This window comes from Crassostrea angulata, chromosome 8 (genome assembly GCF_025612915.1).
Source record: "Crassostrea angulata isolate pt1a10 chromosome 8, ASM2561291v2, whole genome shotgun sequence".
Lineage (NCBI taxonomy): Eukaryota > Metazoa > Mollusca > Bivalvia > Ostreida > Ostreidae > Magallana > Magallana angulata.
The window spans coordinates 48,618,677-48,640,991 of record NC_069118.1 but is presented as its reverse complement, the minus strand read 5'-3'; the positions used below and the strand labels follow the sequence as shown (position 1 = coordinate 48,640,991).

At 34.3% G+C, this 22,315-nt stretch overlaps 2 protein-coding genes across 2 annotated transcripts; one reads left to right on the top strand and one right to left on the bottom strand.

Moving 5' to 3' along the window:
• Positions 1–345: 345 nt before the first annotated feature.
• Positions 346–20,833, bottom strand: LOC128160547 (uncharacterized). Its single transcript, XM_052823886.1, has 19 exons — positions 20,729–20,833; positions 19,773–19,865; positions 18,866–19,074; positions 18,311–18,458; positions 18,008–18,100; positions 17,814–17,844; positions 16,781–16,835; positions 15,411–16,286; positions 12,246–12,486; positions 11,695–11,879; positions 10,377–10,451; positions 9,925–9,981; positions 9,186–9,244; positions 7,667–7,697; positions 6,017–6,092; positions 4,250–5,184; positions 2,620–4,031; positions 1,807–1,862; positions 346–1,059 (listed from the first exon to the last, which is right to left on the bottom strand). Exons 3-19 carry the CDS (start codon positions 18,983–18,985, stop codon positions 992–994), a joined length of 4,518 nt encoding a protein of 1,505 aa, XP_052679846.1. The 5' UTR covers positions 18,986–19,074; positions 19,773–19,865; positions 20,729–20,833; the 3' UTR covers positions 346–991.
• Positions 20,576–21,646, top strand: LOC128161047 (uncharacterized). The gene has a single exon (XM_052824300.1). The coding sequence runs from the start codon at positions 20,576–20,578 to the stop codon at positions 21,644–21,646; it is 1,071 nt and encodes a 356-aa protein (XP_052680260.1).
• Positions 21,647–22,315: the final 669 nt, after the last annotated feature.

Below are 22,315 nucleotides of genomic sequence, written 5' to 3'. Positions count from 1 at the left end.
TTTTATGAGAGGACGCAACCTTTTCTTTGCATATATTACACAAATATATCATCACAATTACGTAATTTAGATGCATGCGTAAGGATTTACACGATTTATTTTTTTTTTATTCAAGGATAAAAATATAAAAGAGCTATTCGGAAAAGGTCATTAGTAATTTTTTTAAAATCCATGTCTGACCCACAGGCACATCGTTATACATTCTTTAAGTAATAAAAGATTTATACTATACCCCCAATACAGAGATACACTTTTATTATGAAAAAAATATATATTAACGTCCGATGCCTGTGGTCTGACTATCGGTGTCTGGCGATTATATGTACAGAAAACAGAAGCGTAAAATGATATCAAAGAATGATTTATTCCAAATTCAAAACTGATTGAGTGGAATGTCAACAGTAATGAAAGGACAGTGAGTACAGTACTGAAAGGCATATACAAGTAGAGGACCATCTCAGTATATTTTTTTACTTCAACAAAAATGACAAATTAGTAAAACTTTTTTCATTATTTATGTTACATATATTAAGCCACTTTGAGCAAGTGAATCTTACGTATTTTACATTTGCTATATCAGCTCTTGAATACAAAAAGTTGTTAATACTGGAATATTTTTCTTGTAAATAAAAAAAAAATCATACTCAAATAATTGATAAAATCACAGAAAATAGAATATAGAACAGTTACTACAAATGAATTCAATACACATGTAGAAACACTGCTACTGCAATCTCCTATGTCCAAAATGTATTATTAAGGTTAACATTTTATCATTTAAAACATACATAATTATAATCAAATGACATGTTTAACACTTCAAATTCTTCTTATTTATAGTTAAAATTAAAACTTCTGGAGTAAAAACCAAAATCATCCCAGATCTCCTTTTGAAAAAAGAAATTGGAATCGCAAAAAAAAAATGTCCTTAAATTTTGATGCATGTACGGTAAGTCTTAAGTATATTGTGTTAGAAAATCTACTGCACAATTTACTGGAGAACTCGATCCAACAAGTTTTTCTTGTGCTCTTCTTTGTGACGAACTCTCCAATCAGAAGCTGAAATATAAAAAGTCACTTTTATTTAGTAAACAATGCAACTCGGATGGAACTGCTTTATTAGTTAAAATGAGGAACTAGAAGAAAAAGTCTACAAAACTTACAACTGTCAATTGCTACAAAAAGCCTACAAAACTTACAACTGTCAATTGCTACAAAAAGCCTACAAAACTTACAACTGTCAATTGCTACAAAAAGCCTACAAAACTTACAACTGTCAATTGCTACAAAAGCCTACAAAACCTACAACTGTCATTTGCTACAATCATTTAGGTCGGATTTTACCCCGGAAAATTTTAGGGGTAACAAAAAGTAAGTGCAGGTCTATACAATGTAGCTCCAGGTCTGAAAAAATGTGGACTGACAACCTCTGAGCAAGTTCCTTACACTTTCAAAAGTTGTTATTTATGGCACACAAAAACTCAGAGGGAGAGTTTTGTATTAAAATAATTAAAAGAATAGTTTTCAAATCTCAAAGCTAGGATTTATTTCAACTAATAGATTATGGTAAATAGGAAACACTGGTGTCTGAAATCTTTAGACAGATTTAATGTGTAAAACTTTGACCATCCACCTTCATGCACAGAAGATCAAAAACCAAAAGCATTGAGGGAAAAAAATCCACTATGTTCTTGAAAATTGTTATTTTTCTACAAGTTTGTTAGCTGTTACAAAGTTTTCCTAAATCTTTCTCCCTTGATAACTTGAAAAGAATATTCTGAATCAGCATTATGTATTAATACTTACTCTGACACACTTTCCCACAGTAATACCTTGCACTAGAGATTCCTTCCAGCTTACACCTAGAACCAAACAGAATATGTGGATAAAAGACAGGCCATGTCAATACAGTAAAACAGTGTTATAGCTAACACGCTTGTAATGAATTGATGCTTACAGCGAAGTGATTTTCATTCCCTGTGACTTTATTTCATGTTGTTAACTTAAAGTATATAAGGAATTAAGCTTATAATGAAGGAAATTCCATTGTCCCTGGCACTTCCTTATAAGCATAATTTACTGTATCATATACAGAGTTTCTTCACATCTTTTTTTGAGCTACATGACTGTAAATATATCTAAATACATGAATAATTCATTTTTTTTGCACTGTTAATTAGGCAAATCCAACAAAAAAACAATTCATCTTATGAATTGGTATATGTAAGTATTAATTCACATTGGGATTCTAATTTGACAATCTTTTATTTCATTTTATCACTTAACAGTACGTGTACAGAAACATCTGACTGAGAGACTTTACAATTGGTCTTACTATAGCTGTAATAATGTAGCCCTCTCTGGTTGTTTTATCTGACTTTTCTCAACCAAAAAAAATAGATAAAAAGGGAGAGTGCTACATTTAAGGTACTTCACTACACCAAAACTTTTACTTTTTAAGACACTATGTCACAAGATGTAAAATTGCACATTTTTTCGCCTATTTGATATATATACTTCTTATCCACCATGCTTTCTATCATAATCAAGTAATTTTCTGCTGATTTGAGAAACTATTTCAAGGTGTAGTGAGGCACCTTAAGCAGATAATGGTCTTACTTGAGGCACTTTTTGTAGGCTTTTGGGGCTGGCTCCTCAGATCCACAACATGAACACCTTTTTAAGCTCCTGTTGGATTTCTCGCATTGTTCAGGGTTGGGTTCCAGAGGGTGAGGGATTTCTCCTTTGCTGTTGGAGTCTTCCTTATTTTTATTTTCAAGGTCTGGTCCACCATTAATTGCACTGTTTTCTGGTTCTGTACCAGTGTTAAAGTTTGATTTGTCTCCTTTTATTGCCTCAGGTTCCTTGATGTCAGATGAAGTTGCTGATTTCTCTTCTTCTCTTTTGTTTTGCTTACTGTCATTTGAAGTATCTGATTTCTCTTCTTCTTCCTCCTCTTTGGGTTGCTTGATGTCATTTGTTGTTGCTGATTCTTCTTCTACTCTGGGATCCTTGATGTCAATTGATTTCTCCTCCCCATTGGGTTGCTGGATGTCATCTGAAGTATCTGATTTCTCCCCCTCTATGGGTTGCTGAATGTCATTTGAAGTATCTGATTTCTCTTCCTCCTTCTCTTTAGGTTGCTTGATGTCAGTTGAGATTGTCAATTCTTCTTCTACTTTAGGATCCTTGATGTCAGATGAAGTTGCCGATTTCTCTTGTTCCTCTTTGGGTTGCTTGGTGTCATTTGAAGTTGCTGATTTCTCCTCCTCTTTAGGTTGCTGGATATCAGTTGAGATTTTTGATTTCTCTTCTTCTTCCTCCTCCTTACATCTCAAATTTTGTACATTTTTCTCCAGCTTTTCCTGGCCTTGTTCTAATTCTCCATTCTCTGTGGAAGATGGTTTACCATGATCCCCTATAACAAGTCCATTTTCTTTTGGTATCTCTTCTGAACTCTCTTGGCCTGATAAGGGTGATTCTTTGTAATCCTGGTCTATGGAAACCTGTGCAAGACCTGCAGTCAACTTCTCTTGGCACTCCCTGTTTTCATTTCTTTTTTCCAACATGGTGGGTTTATCATTCATCAGCAGACTTGACTGTTCTACTACATGACCTTCACCCTGACCTTTGTTCTTATTCAATTGATCTTTGTCTTCATCTGTCTTTGCAACATCACTTTCAACCTTGCCCTTGACCTCCTCTATTTTAGTAGCCTCAATTTCAACCTTGACCTTGAATTCCTCTGTCCTAGTAGCCTCTTTTTCAACCTTGACCTCCTCTGTCCTAGTAGCCTCATTTTCAACACTGACCTTGACCTCAAGCCCTGGTACATCTGATTGTTCCATTAATTTAGCAGGACTTCCCACTTCTGCTTCAGAAGAATCCCTACCCAGTCCCTCATGTCCAGCGCTTTGGTTCTTAATGCTGTAGTCATGATTCTTATCAGTCTTTGATGTAGCTTTTTTTGCAACAAAACAATGGCCGAGTTCCTCATCAGCTGACTCGGTTTCAGTGCTTTCCTCAGTCTCCTATTCAATAATAAAACTACATTTATGTAAGGGTAAAGAGGTGTGAAATAATTTTCAATGAAAACATTATATATAGTGTAAATATTTTATGCACATTTTGTGTAGAAAACATATTGATGATAATTCATCATAATAAATAGGTTGAAAATCTTTTTTTTCTTAAATTAGATAGAGGTAAAAATTCTCAGCATTTTTGAAATAGAAATAACTATAATTACCCATTCGTCATCATCATCATCATCATCATTGTATATGGTATCGAAGCCTACTCCTTCCATTCCCAATATTCCACTCTTATCTGAATCCTCCTTTCCTTCATTTCTTTTTGCCTTAGCATTGTCCACAGCACCCTTTTCAGTCAATCTAACTTTTGAATTTTTGCCCTCAACTTTCACCTGTGACTTCCCACAGATTTTCCCTTTTGCATCACTGTATTCTTTCTCTTTCACTTTTCTGCCATTTCCAGATTTCTCTAATGGTTTCCTTATAACCTGACTTAATTCATTCTTTTGATTTTCTGATTCCTTTCCTTTCTTCCTCTGTGCTGTCGTATCTTTTTGTCTATCTCCTTTCAATTTATCTTCATTCTTGTCATTCACTTTAACATTTCTTTCTTTTTCAACTTTCCCTTTCTTTGCAGCGATATCATTAACACCATTCACTTTACAACCCTTTCCAAACCCAGCAGCTCTTTCTGAATCCCTTGTCACTTCCTCATCATTCTGAAACACTATTTCCTGTAAATCTTCTTCATTCATAACGTAGTTGATTATATCGTACAATTCCTCCCTTGCCTCGTTCACTTCTTCCACGCTTTGCATTTTGGCCGTGATTTCCTTCAGCCTCTGCTTGTGTTTTTCTTTTAATTTCGCGTGATTCTCAAACTCCTTGAGCAAAACCTCTTCAAAAACTGGTTTCCTGTCGCTGGCCCCGACTCGCAGATCCATGCCTTCTCCTTGTGACATCTGAAATGCTTTCATTCCGCATCGGTCGAGCTCGATGAACCTCTTGAAGGTTCCACACTGACAAAGTCTCCTGTTTTTTTTACACCTCAGACAGAACACTCTTTCCCGTGGCATTATGTTGTTCATGGGTTCTTTGTCAAAGAATCCGTGGTTAACAGTTTCAAAACCTATAGACTGAAGACCTTCCTCTGTTAAGAATAAAACATTTTAGTGAACTAAGATATTGTCTTCCAATAAACTGGCAAACTTCATTATCTTGAAATAGATGGGATTGTTATACCCCTGTAAAACAGTTACTATTAATATAACTCTATACGAAAAAAAGTCCAGCATTTTGACCGTTGGACTGGAACTGTTGGATTGGAACTGTTAAAATCAACTGTTAAAAAAGACTGTTGACCGGTGACTTCACATTCTGCGAAAACATGTTATTGATTAGAAGGGGTATAACAAAACAGTTGTTGACTGTGTCTCGAGCAACAGTTGATCTGTCGGACCAGCTCGCAAACTGTTGCCCGCGGCCTTCAGCAACAGTTTGCTAGCCGGTACGACAGAACAACTGTTGCCCTCAACCCGTGTCAACAACTGTATATTGTTATACCCCTGTAAAACAGTTACTATATAACTCTATACGAAAAAAGTCCAACATTTTGACTGTTGGACTGGAACTGTTAAATTGGAACTGTTAAAATTGACTGTTAAAAAAGACTGTTGACCGGTGATGTCACATTCCGCGAAAACGTGTTATTGATTAGAAGGGGTATAACAAAACAGTTGTTGACTGTGTCTCGGGCAACAGTTGATCTGTCGGACCGGCTCAAAAACTGTTGGCCACGGCCTTCGGCCTTGGGCAACAGTTTGCGAACCGGTCTGACAGATCAACTGTTGCCCTCGACCCCAGTCAACAACTGTATACTGTTTAAAAACCTTCAAGATATCTGAGTATTTGAGACATCGAGGGAAAAATATTTCTGATAAAGAATCAATTGCAAAAAACCAAAGAATGAATGAAAAGTTTACCATTTTCCTTGGGTATTTTGAAAAAGAGCTCAAACGTTTCTGGTTCTTTTTCAATTTGACTCCAGACAGGGGGCTCCTATAAATATACATATTAATTATAAATAATAAAATCATTACTATGCTGACTGTTGAATTACATGAACAACACATCTATGGAACACAGAACAAGGAACTTTCTATCTAAAAACTTTGGATGTATAACACCATATACCAGATTTCCAGTACTGTAAATTCCTAATTAATTGCAAGAAATTAATATCCACGTAAAATCATGAGAAGCCTGTCTCACAAATTCTAAAATCTCGCTTTTAATTTTCTGGACACATTTAAACTACATGAAACTATGACAAAATTTTGGCATTTGCGACTTAATGTTCTAGCGATTAGATGGAAAATCGTTGAATCACGGAATTAAGTACTCGCGTAAAATAAGGAATCTACAGTAGTTGGCACCAGAGGACTACCATACAATTATGTGTCGTTACAGAAGTGTATCATATACAGTATACTGTAAAACGAGAAAATATGGCACACAAATTTTAGTGCTTTGGGGCTACAGCTCTTGAGCTCTAATATTAGTAGTGCGCCAACAGATTCCATTTGTATTCATTTTTTTCAATTTTGAAAACTTCAGTCCTTACGTGTGCTTTTACTTAAAGGGGCATGGTCACGATTTTGGTCAAAAATTATTTTTTCGATTTTAATGTTTACAATGCTTCAGTAAGGCATTTTTAATAGGCAACCAAAATTTGAGTGTCATTTGATGAGTTATAAGCGAGTTACAAAGCTTACAATTCTTCACTATGTAAACAAAGGGTTTGTTTACATTTCGAATGTTGAAGTGAAAATTCCAGTTTTATATCTAAAATAAATGTATTAATCGTTAGGAACTGTTTATTTATGCTTTAAATGAATAATAAGATAGACAAACCAGCTTTAAGAAGATTTTTTACTGGTATATTGAACCTTTGTAAACAAAAACAGGGCACGAGCCTTGTTTACATGACGAAGAATTGTGAGTCCTGTATCCTGCTTAAAACTCAAAGACTGGCTCCCAAATTTCATTTGATTATTAGAAATGCATTCCTAAAGCATTGCAAATAATAAAAACAGAAAAATGAAATTTGACCAAAATCGTGACCATGCCCCTTTAATATCGGACAGTTGATTCTGTGTGTAAATATACATAGTTAAACAGTGTTACAGGGTAATCAATTAAGCTCTGTCCATAAACTTATTAATAAGTTGAATTTTATTGTTTTATTAAATCATTATCACCTTTAATATGTATACGCCAAATTTTCTCGCTTTACAGTATCCACTTTTTCCGCATGTCACAAAGTTTGGGAAAATTGGGAAAATGTGTAGCTTTTTTCATTTGTGTTTGTCATTCTTTTTTATAGTGTCAATAGCAGCTATAATTTGTGTGTGAAATATTTTGCCATCAATAAAAGTGATCGCAAAATAAGCAAAACTTGGATTATCCCGAAAATTTCTTGATTTTCAATAATGTATCAAATAATGTATCAATTTTATAAATATTAATTTGTTATCTCCTTAAAAGAGAAACAAACAATTTTATTGCTTTAGATATATATAATATTTCCTTAAAATGTCATTAAAATGTGTAATAAAAAAAAAAATACTTACTGAACTTGCTCGAACCACGTTTTGATCAATTCTGCAATAAAAGATAGGTCCTAGATTAAAGGTACTGATACAGTAAAACACGCTTATAACGAAGTCCCAGGGACGGCCAATTTAACTTCGTTATAAGCGTAATTCGTTATATCCGTCAAGTTTACAACATGAAATAAAGACTTGGGGAATGAAATTCACTTCGCTGTAAGCGTCATTTCATTTTAAGCGTGTTTGCTATAACCGTGTTTTACTGTACTGTGAAAACATCATTGTTCATGGGGGACCAATGTTCGTAACTTTCGTGGAAAACCCTTCCCCACAAATTTACATCCCCATGAACGTACAAATAGTTAGTCTAGCATTTGTTCAACATTAATAAAGATCATCCTGAACTTACTACCAATTGAAAGAAATAACCTCCTTACAAATTAGGAAAATTTTGGCTACCCTTAACCAGAGACATAAATAACAGAGATTGGCAGCTGATCGAAATCTCGCGAAATCCTGCGGTCCCTATTGTAAAGTGTTCCGTTTATAATTAAATCAGTATATCTTTCTAATACACAATTACATCAAAATATAAACAGCTAGAACCTATTACCATAACATTCAAAATATTATATTTTCATGAGTTTATGTCATATAACCTATATTAAAAGAGGAATTTTAGGAGGCAGTTGGCTACTCGTCGTCTGAGATTTTGCCGATGTTTTATAGCTGGCCAATATATTTTCTATATATTAATCTCATTTTTCAATTTTTTGTTTCAAAAATGTCTAAAACATATGTACACTTTTCATTAAAGATTTTCAGATCATTATGTCAGTTCACTAAAATGTAGTTCTCAAAGTAAGGTTGGTCCCGTACCATTTTTCAACAACAAAACACGCTAATGGCGGAGTTGCCAATCTACATTATTGATGTCTCTGCCTTAACATTGGCCCCCACAAATAAAAATGATTCCAGCGTAAAATTAATATATAACTACAACTATGACAAAGTTGGAACAAAATACGAGGAAAACAGTTGCACTTTGTGACAAAATTGCACATGATAAGCACAAGAAAGCTAAGCAAAGTATTTGAAACTACTTAAACAATTTTACCTGTTTCATTAAAATTCGTCAAAGTGCCCCTGAGTATGATAATTTCAAATTTGTTGAATTCTAAAGAAATCTGTGCATATTGATGTTCAGCACTGTTGGACAACATTAAAATCATCTCCTAAAATTGCATCTATCAAAACCTATTTCTATGACTACTGTAAACCAAGTTTTATTCACTACAACTTTTAGTTCATAATTTACCAGATAAATAAACTGGTTCACGGCGACTTATTTTTCATGACCAAGCCTTATTCACACTCATGTTGTTATTTTACCAACACTTGTACAGTAAGGATTCACCACGACGAGGCTGTTGTAAATTTCGCAAAAATTTTTTGGCATTCCAAAAAAACTTTACAGTGCAACAAACTTCATTCTCATTGCTAACAGTTTCCTTCTGCCTTGATTTTGTTAACTACTTACATGTATGATGTTGGCTGGAATGAGCTCGGATTTCCCTCCGGATTTGATTTGGCTAACTCCTGTAGAGAAAACAAAAGATGTATTTCAATCTCCAATTCTCGTCCTTAAATTCTGATGAGCAAGCTAGGTATCCCCAAGAATTTTAAGTCCCAACAGACTCAAAATATGACTGGACCTAAAATGATCTCTATGCATGCCAACTATCCTCATCATTAAAACAATCTTCAACCCTTTTTCTCTCTTTTTATCAAAATATAGTTTAATTTGGGCAGAAAAGTGCTCTTTCATTGGGTGAAAAAAATAGTTTATATCATGTAACAAATGTTGCCTTTGTCACAATAAGACTATTGCTAAAATGTATCAATCTGCTAAACGTAATTAAATTAAAGGTTAAATGAGGGTTTTTTCTACAATCAATATCAGAGAAATAAATTATAAGGAATGAATTCAATAGCTACTAAATCTATACTAATCTTATATAAACTGGGTTGGGGCAGTTTATTAATAAGCTTTTTAATAAACCATTTTAAAGTTTATAAAACATAAACTGCCCAAGCCCAGTATTATTCATATTGATTGGGAAGTTATGGAATGAATTCAAATGCCACAATCCTTTAACCACCCTGCCCTTCTAGCCTGCTCCCTCAGCCTCCCTGGCTCTCTTTTCTCTCCCATCTAAGATCTTTATCCAATTTACAGAGCCTCGATCTGTTACAATATAATCTGAATCAAAGCTTACATTGCCATAATTAGATAAGTCCAGTAACATTCTGAAGACTTCCCTTCCATTTTCATCCTGTGGAGAGAGAAAACAGAAATTATATATTATGTATAGCATGAAAATCTAATCCATAATATGCTTACCATTTGTTAATAAAGTTCTACAGAACAAAATTTCTGTTACAAGTTACTGTAATTCTTCTCATGGCTTTTAACATAATTTACCATCTTACTTAGCCTAGATTCAATGTCTAGTAGAGCAATTCTCTTTTAAATTTTGTCATTTTTCACCTCTACTGGGCTCCAAAATTTATTTTTGCAACATGATTTGTTGTAACCGTAATTTTTGCAAGAATTTGTTTTAAGTTCTTCCTAGAATGCCACAAAATTTCCCTGTATCTGAGATTTCACTATAATAAAAATGTTTACAAAATGAGTTTCACTGTATTATTAAACAACAAAACTACCAACATTCATCAGTCGTTTGATGTTTTCGCCTTTGATGGTCATCAACACTCTCTCTGGCTGTTTAGCGACATCTTCTCCCTGAAAGTTAATTACAATCTCTTCAGGTTATGTCATAAGTCAAGATATTTTTAAATACATCAAATTAATTCTAAATCCAGCATTTTTGGATGCTTTGTAAGGAACTGCTTAATCCATAAAATATGATTACAGTGGTTAATTTCTTTTTTTTAACAATGTAAAAAGGAAAAAATAAAACCTGCAAAAAAAAACTACAGAAGAAACCTGAACTTCTCTTTACTGGAAAAACCTATCCTTAAATTAGAAAATCTTCATGTTGTCTATGAGTTGATACTTCAAGTCAGCATTCTTTTAACTTAACAGAAACTCATCAGTTACACAAGTGGACAGACAAAAGCCCTGTTTTTCTTGGTCAGTATTTCTTATGGAATAAAGAATCATTCTTTGAGTATTATGAGGTGATAATTTTGGTTAGGGTGTGGTCAAATCCAATAAAGCCCAAAGGGCTTTATCATAAATTTGATCACGCCTCGATGGAAATTTAAAATCATGTCATAATAAAAACTCCTTATCAATTAATTTTACATAATTTTCAGCAATTGTACGATTAAATAAATGTGAGAATACTGACATAGTTTAAATATCGATTCTCAATTCTTTTAATTATGTAAACTCCTCTTGCACCAAAACAATATGTCACTTGAATTTATTAGGGCTGTGACGATACTGTACTTTCGATTTGGTACATATCACGATACATGAGATGCGGTATGATATATATCACGATACATTGCAACTAAATGATAACATGAATAGGGTTAAAAATGTATTCAATCTGTTGGTGTAGTACCGCATGTTCAAAGTTATTTTGAGATATTTTAAATGAGCATTGCACAATTTACAAAGTACTTTAGTCTGATATACACTACTTTTTCATAAACAAGTAATCCAAAAGTTTTCCACAATCCAGATTTAGCTTCCTCACAGTTTTGACAACTTTACAAGGTTTTCCGCCATCTTTGTACTTTCATATTAGGTGCGGACTAAAAATAGCAAATATATGAAGCTCGGATATTTTTGGAAAGTAAAAAAAAGTTTGCTTAGGTATCATTGTATTAATGGTAAATGTATCCATCCAAATATCGTCAAAATAAATACCGTGATGCACTGGTGCATCGGTGGATCGTCCCATCTCTAGAATTTATTATACTATGCATTTCAAAATCAAACCTTACACTGAAAACTGTAAATAAATAATTTTGATAGAGGGAAAACCCAACAATGAATGCCTGTAAAATCTTGCCTTAATCATGGATTGTTTCTCTTGGTCTGTGAGTCTGTCCTGGAAGTTGAAGCCCTTGATGATGACAATGGTCAGCCCGTCCTGGGGGGGACAGTCGTCTGGGAGGATACAGGCGACCACATCATCCTCCTCCATCACCCAGCCCGGGCACGGGCGGGTCTTACGCCTCCCCACATAAAACAACACTGTAAGGTATTGGAGAATATTGAACAAAATGGAAATAATGTAAAACAGCGCTGCAACATAAGGGATAGTATTTAACAAAATGAAAATCATGTAAAATAGCACTGTAACATATCGGAGAGTATTGAATAAAATGGAAATCATGTACATGTAGAACAGCGATGTATTGAGTCATAGGGCATTGTACAAAATGGCAACTTCACAAAACAGCACTGAAAATATGTCTTAAAGCATTTTACGAAATGACATCGCACTGGAAATAGGTCCTAAAGTTAGAGCACATTTTACAATTTTTTTTGTGGTGGATTTGCAGTCCAACATTATGTATACACAGTAAAAATACTAGTAATTAGCATGACGACACCTACATTTAAACATGGTTCTCTTCGCGATGTCTTCGTCAGGGCCCGTAACTTTGATGGTGAAATTACTGGGATTTTCCTTCTCCTCCGCGGAGTAGTTAAGCACACTGGCACACCAGCAGTCCCCCTCGTACCACTCCATACGGTCCGGAAGGTTATCCAGATGTTTCCGGATCATCTGAGCGCTCAGGGGGAAGCAGTTCTGAGAAATGACTACCCTTGGTCTTGGAGATCGGCCCTCCTCACCCTGAGATTAAATTCATTAATTGATAATATTAATTTTTGATCAAGCCAGAAATTCATTATATCATATTTTTTCAAATCAAGAAACAATAAGACACATGCAGTTGTTATAAATATCCTCTATCAGTTATAAATACCCAGTTTTTTTTTTATTTTGTTAACAATTTTAACTGTTGGTCAGAATAAACTAACTTCATTGTAACATTGTTTGACATGATTGTCTACTCAAGAATTAAAACAATTTTCCTACAGAAATCCAATTTAGGACTATGTCCAGGGTGGTTACAATCAATGTTGGAAAAATAAACATGTGTTGGGAAAACTTGGAAAATCAATTTGATCAAAGTACTATTAGTACATGCTAGATGTCCTACATGACCCTAAATAAAACTTATAGGCTGATTTTCTGCTGAACATGCCTCCATTAAGGAGGAGATTCATCCTTCTTGTCCATCATATTTCTCTTGGATCCACCCCTATTACTTTAGCCCTTATGAAAGCCTCTGATCTCTTTACAGTTCAAAGTAATTTGCAGTACAGACCTCATTTGTATTGACACACGACTTACATTGTTATTATTTACTCCGTTGCAATGAAATTTGAAATATGGCCTATAAAAAAAATTGTGTGTTTAGGGTAACACTGATGAAAAAATTAGGTTAGGTAGGTAGGGATTTTTTTTATATTTTATCATATTTTTTTCTGCATGAATCCTAAGAATGTTTGTTTGTGCCATGTTTAAAAACGGATTTTTTAATAAAAATAATATAAAATTCACAATCGGATAAAAACAGACAACTAAAAATGGTAGAATTGGGGCACTTTTGTAGGTTTGGTCAGGTTACCCTAAACACACATCTTTCTTTTTTTTAGGCCTATATGATACTGTGGAATCATTAAAATTTGTGGGGGCCAATTTTTGTGGATTGCTTTAATTTAACACGTAATTTCTTGTATTCTTGTATACCTTCACAAGGAAATATGACTTTATTGCCTTAATTTATAAATTCGTGGAGGATGTTAATTCATGGATGAGAGGTACCAACGAATTCCATGAAAATTGAGCCACCATGAAATCTAATGGTTCCACAGTATGCAAAATCCTATGAACATGATTAACGATGTGAATGTCCAAAAAAAAAGAAAAGGAACATGAATTACACCAGTCAATGCATTATTTACACAAACCAACTGAAAATGTACAAAACCGGTAAAACATCCTGGTAAATTTATACTATGGCAACATAAGAAATACTACACATCGATCATGGGTGCTCGGTATGCAATCGAGAGTAACAAATGAGAAAGGGATTACATGCCCTTATGCCGATATATTGGTAATAAGAAAACTAATATCATTGCGAATGGCTACTAGTATTTATGAATCAACATTGGCTCCCACGTAAGCAGTGAGCAGGTGTCCCTGATTCCTTACAGTAATGAACTTCATGCAATTATCACCATGCATGCAGACAAAAACCATGGACATTCTTCTTACATTTTAGGAATATGTAACTAAACAAACAGCGGACCCCGATTACTAGGGGGAATTAAAAAACCCTGCCTCCTTAATCAGTTATCATAATCTTAAAAATCATGAAAAATTCAAAGATAGAGGCTGGTTTGTAGACTGTACAATATGATAATTTGAATTAAGCCATAATCCACTAGGATTATTACCGGTACCCATTATAATCAATTAATCAGGATTTTCTAGAACATGCTGCAGACCTTACATGAACTCTGTGCCATGATTCTAATATTTCAGGCTTCAAAGGCAATGGACTCCTTCAGTTGTCAGTTAAGAAGCAACGATTACCAACAGCATGAGATCGTGATTACAGACTGATACTGTCAGATACAGAATCTTATTCTATGGATAATTCAGAGAACAGATTCTGTGGGCAGATTCAAAGAGATCATCTCTCAGGTTTGGTAAAAAAAATCTCTTTTTGAAATTTTCATGAAATTAATATAAATTTTTTGTTGTTGTAATGGTTATTTTCATGTTGTAAAATAGCCTTGAAATTACCTAGTAGTTATACAACCATAAATTTTAAAGTTGAATATATACTGCTAACACTATCTAAAGAAATTTCACTGCTCTATAGAAAGTAAATATTACTGTTCAGCAGATTTATTTGAAAATATTGCTTGAACTGATTGCACAGAGCTTCATTTGAGTACTGGTGTACTGGTAATGGCGGAAATTAACTTCAAACTTAAATAATAAATCATTCATAGTCACCAGCTGTATTGATCAAGGTCAATGCAAAGCTTCACAGAAAAAAAATTAATTATTTCAGCACCGAATCAAACCTGCATAACTTTTTCAATCAATCTGAACTAACTAATTTTTGATGAAATTCATCTTGTTGAAAATCAATAAACCTACAACTTTGAGATTGGTCATGATCATAAGATATTGAACTGATGGTTTGATATGTACTGAATTTTCAATGTGCCATTATGATTAAGTTTTGATAGAATAGCAGATAATCAATAAAGGTTTCTTGGCTTCTATTTATCAATGCTCTCATTCATATGGTTTTTTTTAGCAAAAAAAACAACAACTTATAAATGCTGTTTCTGTAAGTAGAAACAAGATGTTTGTTAAAAAATAATAAAGCCAAGGGAGGAAAATATTATTTTAACTTTGAACTCATCAACGACCTTGACACTATATAATTGCTTTTGACCTCATCCATGACCTTGGCTCCATAAATTAACTTTGACCCTACCAATGGCCTTGACCCTACAATTTCAGTCAAACAAATAAACGGCCTCGTAAAGCCCATATCTTGTCATTAAAAGAATTACAAATATGGAAAATGAAATGAACAGTCAGTACTGTATCTGTGGACGTGAAGCAATTGGGTTATAACTTACAGATTACATGTGGTACATAAATGACACTAATTAACTTACCTTTAAGGCTTGAACAGTTATTGTCAGCTCTCGTTCTCCTGTAGCCTCGTTTTCAATTAAACGAGCTCTATATCCACCAAACCGGCTATTTTTTGGTAAATCCTCTCTGGCCTGCATCATACCAGCCCTATAGTCTTCAAGGGACTTGATCGTATCGGCTGAATTTTTTTTCTTTTTCGGGCTTGGGCTGTTATTAACACTCTCTTCCTCTTGTTGAAGGGGCACTACTGATTGCGGCCATCTTGCTCCGGCCACCGTAGACTGTGGCATATGGACCATTTCTTTTTCACCCTCGATGTGCGCCACCAGATCATCTATCTCATTATCCACATCAATACCTGCCAGTTTTGCCTTGTTTTTCTTCTTGCGCTTTTTCTTCTTTTTATGCCCCTCGGCTTTGCACTCTGCAACTGAAATGCTGTCCATAGGGTCACCTTTCCGGCTACTCAAGATCAAGCACTCCTGACACTTGTCTGAATCTGAGCCATATGCAAACTTAGCGTAATGCAAAAAGTCTCGAAAATTATCCCCAGTCAGTGAATCTCTCCAATCCGACAACTCGTCCATGAAGGGGGCATACAGAGGATTTTTATCGTCATTAAAACGCGGATCCCCTAGACTCCAGTAGCTTACAAAACTTGGACCGTTTCTTTTGCCGTTAAATTTTTCATGAAAATATTTGGTGCTGCAATCGTCCAGGCATTTTTCACACATGATCACATTGCTGCATTTGTTACCGTTTCCATTAATAAGGATTTCCGACGGAACCCAATAAGACTCATCTCCCTCGTCCAAAGTTGGAGCATCCAACCATCGCCTCAAACAACGAATTGCCGATCCACCAAATCGTAAATAAATGGGGCTGACCACATAAACCTTCAAAGCAACAAAAAGTGCTTAGTTTAGCAATACCTGTACTTGAAAAATTCTCTGATAAATTTCTTCATATAAAAGCTACATGGTAAACTTAAAAAAGAACATGTAGGGATATTCATTTTTCATTTTTCAAGGCATGTGCAGGTGTAAAATTCTGAGGTAGGAATCCCCATGATGATATAGAAGATGCTATGATAACAGCACTGGTTATAACAACAATAATCATTAAAAATCTTATTTTCACTTTTACATAAATCTGTTAAAAATGTTAAAAAGGTAACTCCTTGGGACTTGAAATTTATTATTTCTTTATAGCCAAGATTCTTCATAATATCCAGATACATATAAGCATGTATGTTTCAAATTCAAAATATTGGGGATGTTGAAAAGACAAAGTGGAACCGTCTTTATGACAAATATATCATTTATAATTCATATTTCCGAGTTAACTTTGAGACCTATATAGCTGAGATAGGAATTAATGAAACTCATACCTTTAGATAGGAACTTTTTTGATCTGGTGGACCAAAGAATCTCCTGAATAGATCCCTGAAAATAAAATTAGAACTCAGATGGAGAAAAAGGTCCATGCTTATTATTTCCTCAGAGAATGTCACAATACTCTGGTTTCATCAATTTTCGTTGAATACCAATTTTCGCGGATTTCGTTGTTAAGTTGATCCACGAAATTTAATGTTCATTGAAGTTCAATTTCAACTAACATTTTGTATTGATAGGATCATTGGCCACGAAATTACGTATCCTTGAAACTGTGGTTTTCAGAAAATCCACGAAAATTGATACCCACGAAAATTAATGAAACCACAGTACCATATTTGTGGTAGAATTGAAAGGATGGGGTGGTCAACATATGAACCTATAAAACAGATCTACCTTAACTTTTTTAGACCTGATATTTTTAGCTATCAAGTATTGGGCCACTCTTAAAAAATGTTTGTTTGGAATTGCCGCCTGGGGTTTCTAGACGCAGGAGAAATAGACAGATTTTTTTTCCAATTTTTTCAAAAATTTAACTAATTAAAAACTTGTAAAAAATAAAAATCTCCAAATAAAAAAAATTCTTTGTTTTTTGCTAATAAAAGTTTTTCAGCAGGGGATATTTCAATGAGGCGGGAGGCAGTTCCAAAAAAATAATAATTATATTTTTGCCTTATTTAGTAAGTTTGAAGTTTCATAAATTTTGAACTTGATTGTTTTCTTAAATCTTTATACAAAGCTCTTATGCGAGTACTTAATTCCGAAATTCAACCATTTTCCATCAAATCGCGAGAACATAAAATTGCAAATTATATGCCAAAATTTTATCATAGTTTCATGTAGTTTACATATGTTTGAAAATTCAAAGCGAGATTATGAAATTCGCGAGACGGGCTTGAAGCGAGATATATATTCCTCGCATTTAATCAGGATTTTACAGTAGTCTAAATATGGCCACAACCATCCAATCCCCTTAAAAGAAATTCGTAACTGTATTTGAATCATTCATTTCAATAACACATTACAAACCTTGTATCTCTCAAGTAGAATGGATCTTTGGCTAAAAAAATAAAATAAAAGTCAAATATTCGTATGACAGGCTATCAGATAAAATTAAACTACAAAAACATTATCAACCAAGTTAACCTCTTGAAAAGAGGTTTAATAACCTCTTAAAAAGAGGTTTAATTCTTCAAAGTTCAAACTTAAGGATATACACTTGCCAAATGATTTGGAATCTAAATCTTTGAATCTTTCTCGATTCTGGGCCAGTTTAGCGATGTCATCAATGAAGCTTCTGGCTTTTCCCTCTCTGCCTGAAAATTACACAGATGAAAATGTTCCATTAAATCTTTAAAAAAAAAAAAATAAGTACATCACAATCTCCCCCCTTCCAAAACATCCTTAATATATACACATTATCAGAAACTTGGAATAAGCTGTTCACCTTCCTCTAACAAAACTGGATATGCTGAATGAAATAATAATAAAAAGAATACAAACTGAAATCAATCAATCAAACTAACCTTCTACAAAGTTTTCATGAATAAAAATGAATGCTTGGTCTATGAAATCCTCGAACTTCGGAGAGTTGTTGGAGATTTCCTTGATCACGCCGTGCCGATTGGTAAAACTGCGAAAGGTTATGGTAAACTTTTTCCAAAATGTCACTCCCTGAAATTAGAAATCCAGCAGTTTTATTACTTATTACATGTAATATTAAACATGTTAAAGAATTTCAAGCCATGAATTTTACAGTGAAGACTGCACACCTTTGGCAGGTCTGTAAAAAATTCATTCAAGATTATTTAGCTGCTTACACACCACCAACATATGAGTAGTGAAAACCAATTTGAATGGACTTTATTTGCATTCCAGCAAACTATGCAGGGATCAAAAGAACATTGTTGTTGCAAGTAATTCAAACTATGAACCAGTTTTCTTTTGTCTCTTGTTTTTAAGCTTAAAAATATATAGACTTAATCATAGTAATTAAAGCAATTCATCACCATTTATCCACAAAGTAAAGTTGTTGCAAATAAATTAAAGTTATTCAACAGTACTATTATAGCATTCCTTACCTGTTCTTTCCACATACATCTGAAGGCTTCTTTGTGCTTACTGAAGAATATGAACTCCCCTGGAGATATCTCCATATCGAAGAGGTCAAAGTCGGTGTCCGACAAGCGTATCTTCTTCATGGTTGACCTCACTCACTACACAGACTGAAGGTCACTTACTAGGTTCTTCTTACAATCACTATGTGTACAAAGGGTCTTAATACATGCACCTGTAAGATGAAAATAATCTTCTTCTTGAAATGTTGATAACGCTACCTTGAAATCTATAGTCTGTGACTCTGTCCCAAGTTATTGCATTTCAAGACAGATAATCTGGACATTTTTCATATAAGTGGATGAACATAGTTTGAGCTTAAAGGTATTTATTATTATCAAAATATCAAGCTAAAAGTGTTGGAAGCAAAAACTCGGCATAGAGAAAATTCCTGGCAGTAATTAAGGACCAATTATTATCAAGTACCAATTTTTATCCCTGCATTGAAATGTTGCATCTTAAAATGAAAATTAAATGATGAATGTAAAACTAATTTGCAAAAGAAATGTCATCTTCCCCATTTTCTTACAGAGAAAGGAATTTAATATATTACATTATATATATTGCTGTGGGAAAGGGGAGAATCTATTCACCTCAACCTTCTTCAGTTCCAAAAACGGACTTGTATCCGGGCTTGCAGATCAATATAAAAGCCCATAAAAATTTCATACAATGATCAAAAAAATTGAATCGATAGTTCATTTTTTTCTACTATTGATTTTTTTATTTGAGTCTTTAATTCCTAGAACTGACTAAAACATGTAACGCACGTGTTCGCCAATCTTCTAACAAGAAATCGCATTTAAAATGATTACCTAACATATTAAAATATAACTCTTTATATCTCAGCATAGAACATACAGTTTAATTTACCTGTCCTCCTTGCCGTGGTCTACACTTTCTTTATTTTCATTTTGTGTCTCTAAGACTGGGTTTGGGGATTTCCAGTATGACCCGGAAGTTCTCCTAAATGAAGAACCGTAAAGGAAAGAATTTCATTTCCGGTGTTTTATTACTATTTGTGGTTTCAAAGTGCAAAACTTAATGAAATTTAAGTTTATGAACGGAAACGCAACATCAACATTGTCATTTTATGGACAGATATATTGAAAAATCACACAAGCCTGTTGGATCTTTTTCTAAAAATAAAATATGTATTCCATTTTTAACACACACTTACGTACATGTATATATATTAGGCACTTCCAATCTAAATCGATGTACAAAAAATTTTCATCTCTAACTATAAAATTCCCATCTAAAAATATCTTCCTTTATTGTGTTTATAGTGTATGGATTACTTTTTATACACTCGATTAGGCCTAGATGGAGAGCCCATGTATCGGGGGGGGGGGGGGGGGGTAATTACAAGTACATGTAGATTACGTGATTCAAACCGTCTCAATGTAAATGTCTTTAAGGCCTAGTTTCTGCGTATTTTTTCTTGATAGATATATATATTTTTTAATCTATTTCTTTTTTTAGCATTGCTGCTTCATGACTTTTAGAAATCCGGCAGAAAACGTGATGCGGGGGAAAGGAACGATTATGACATCACAATATAAGTAAACAAATTATTGACGTCACGATAAACATACAACAACACCATAGAAACTTACAGGCAAAGTAAATAGCAGCGCGTTCATTTCAAAGCATATCATTTCGGAGTTTTAAAAATGGGGGTTGCAATTTCGAAGAAGAAAGTGGTCAATTCGTTTGAAAGATTAACGAAACAGACAGCGACAGGCTATGGAACGCTGGAAGGCAAGTGTGAAATGATTGGATTTAAATACTACGATATGATTACCAAAGAACAATTAACTCTGTACCAAGCTCTTGATGATATCATGGCTTATACACGTTCACACAACATGAATCCTAAGGAGGTCCAATACTGTTGGCTATCCCTTCATCTGGGACTTGGTTTGTGTTTCCAGCTTAAAGTAACGGACAGTAAACCCATTCGTCGATTTTTGTTGGAGCTTCTTCAGTACAGTCGCGGGATCGACATGGGCCTATTCATGAGAGATTTCATGTACTACGATAATCTGTCAGTGTCTAACGAAGCCCTGGACAAAGCTTACTACGTCATTAAAATGGCTGCTGGTTTTGTTGTGGATTTCACGAACAACGAGTTAGGAGAGAAACTATTCAAGGGCCCGGCTAAGACTGCGTATAAGGAACTGATTCAGCAGCGTCGGGCGTATTATCTGGATGTCCCTATCGGTCACCCAACTCTTCTGATGACCAGCAATACCTCATCTGATAACCATATCGGAACACAGTGTCTTACTTTGGCGTGCGAGAATTTGAAACCGGAAGTTGTTCTACTTCTGCTCCAATATGGCGCCTCTCCACACGGAAAACCACTCGAACACGTTCTCCGAAACCTCGGATCCCAACAGATTATCGAGGAAGCGATAGGACAGGGCATATCCGATAATCCCATGGAAATGTTAGAAAAATGTTTAAAATACCTGCTGAGAGCGGTCAAAAACCTTCACATAAACTTCGATGGTCAAACCGTGGCGGATTTGAAGAATAAGTCCCCCCATATTTACTACATGCGGGAGAGCGCCGCTAGATATCTGCCAAGTGACTACTATAAATCGCCTCGGAAGCTGAAACAACTGTGTCGATGTGAAATTCGAGATAATCTCCTGAAAAATGACCAGTTGCCTTCAGGATTTTCCAAACTTCCTGGTCTTACGGACCATCTAAGCCAGTATTTACAGCTTGTGTGTTAGGGCAATCTCAGTTTTACACCAGTTGTCGAACACAAATCATTCATTAAGTCCAAATTATCTTGTTTTAAAGTTTGAAAGGGACATGGTCACGATTTTTTGTCTAATTTTACTTTCCAAATTTAATTTTTTTTAATGCTTAACTAATGTCGGCCAAAAGTTTACCTTCAGCTTTCATGTTATAGGTGCAAAATACAAAGCTCACATTTCTTTGTTGTCTAAACAAAGTTCGTGCCATGTTTTTTGTTTGAATAAGATGTTCATTTTAATTTTTCTATCTGTAAGTTATTTATGAACATAATTTAATCGTTTCATGTGTTTTTGCTTCTTATTCTGCTTTAAATAATGTACTTTCTTTTTACAAATCTAGATGTGAACGAAAAAAAAAACATGGCACGAGCCTTATATAGTTGTTTGTAAACATAATGAAGAATTGTAAGCTATGTGTCTCGCTCGACACCTGACGCTATAAGTTTGGCGGAGCATTGACAATTCAAGCATTGTAAATGTTGAAATTTAAAAAAGTAAAATTCGAAGAAAAAAATTACCATGCCCTTTTAATTCTTTTTTTTTTTGGTAAAAAGATGTATTTTATAACGATAAGAATAAACTACAGCAGATGTGTAATTATGTTTTGGTTTTTCCTTAAGAAATTCCGGCCCGACAACTTCC

Excerpts from the sequence above, each read along its gene's own strand:
- LOC128160547 (XM_052823886.1), bottom strand. The coding sequence starts at position 18,985 with ATGAAGAAGATACGCTTGTCGGACACCGACTTTGACCTCTTCGATATG. Across the intron at positions 6,093-7,666 it reads ACGTGGTTCGAGCAAGTTCA|GAGCCCCCTGTCTGGAGTCA; the intron begins GTAAGTATTTTT and ends GTATATTTATAG. Across the intron at positions 4,032-4,249 it reads ATGATGATGATGACGAATGG|GAGACTGAGGAAAGCACTGA; the intron begins GTAATTATAGTT and ends ATTATTGAATAG.
- LOC128161047 (XM_052824300.1), top strand. The coding sequence starts at position 20,576 with ATGGGGGTTGCAATTTCGAAGAAGAAAGTGGTCAATTCGTTTGAAAGA.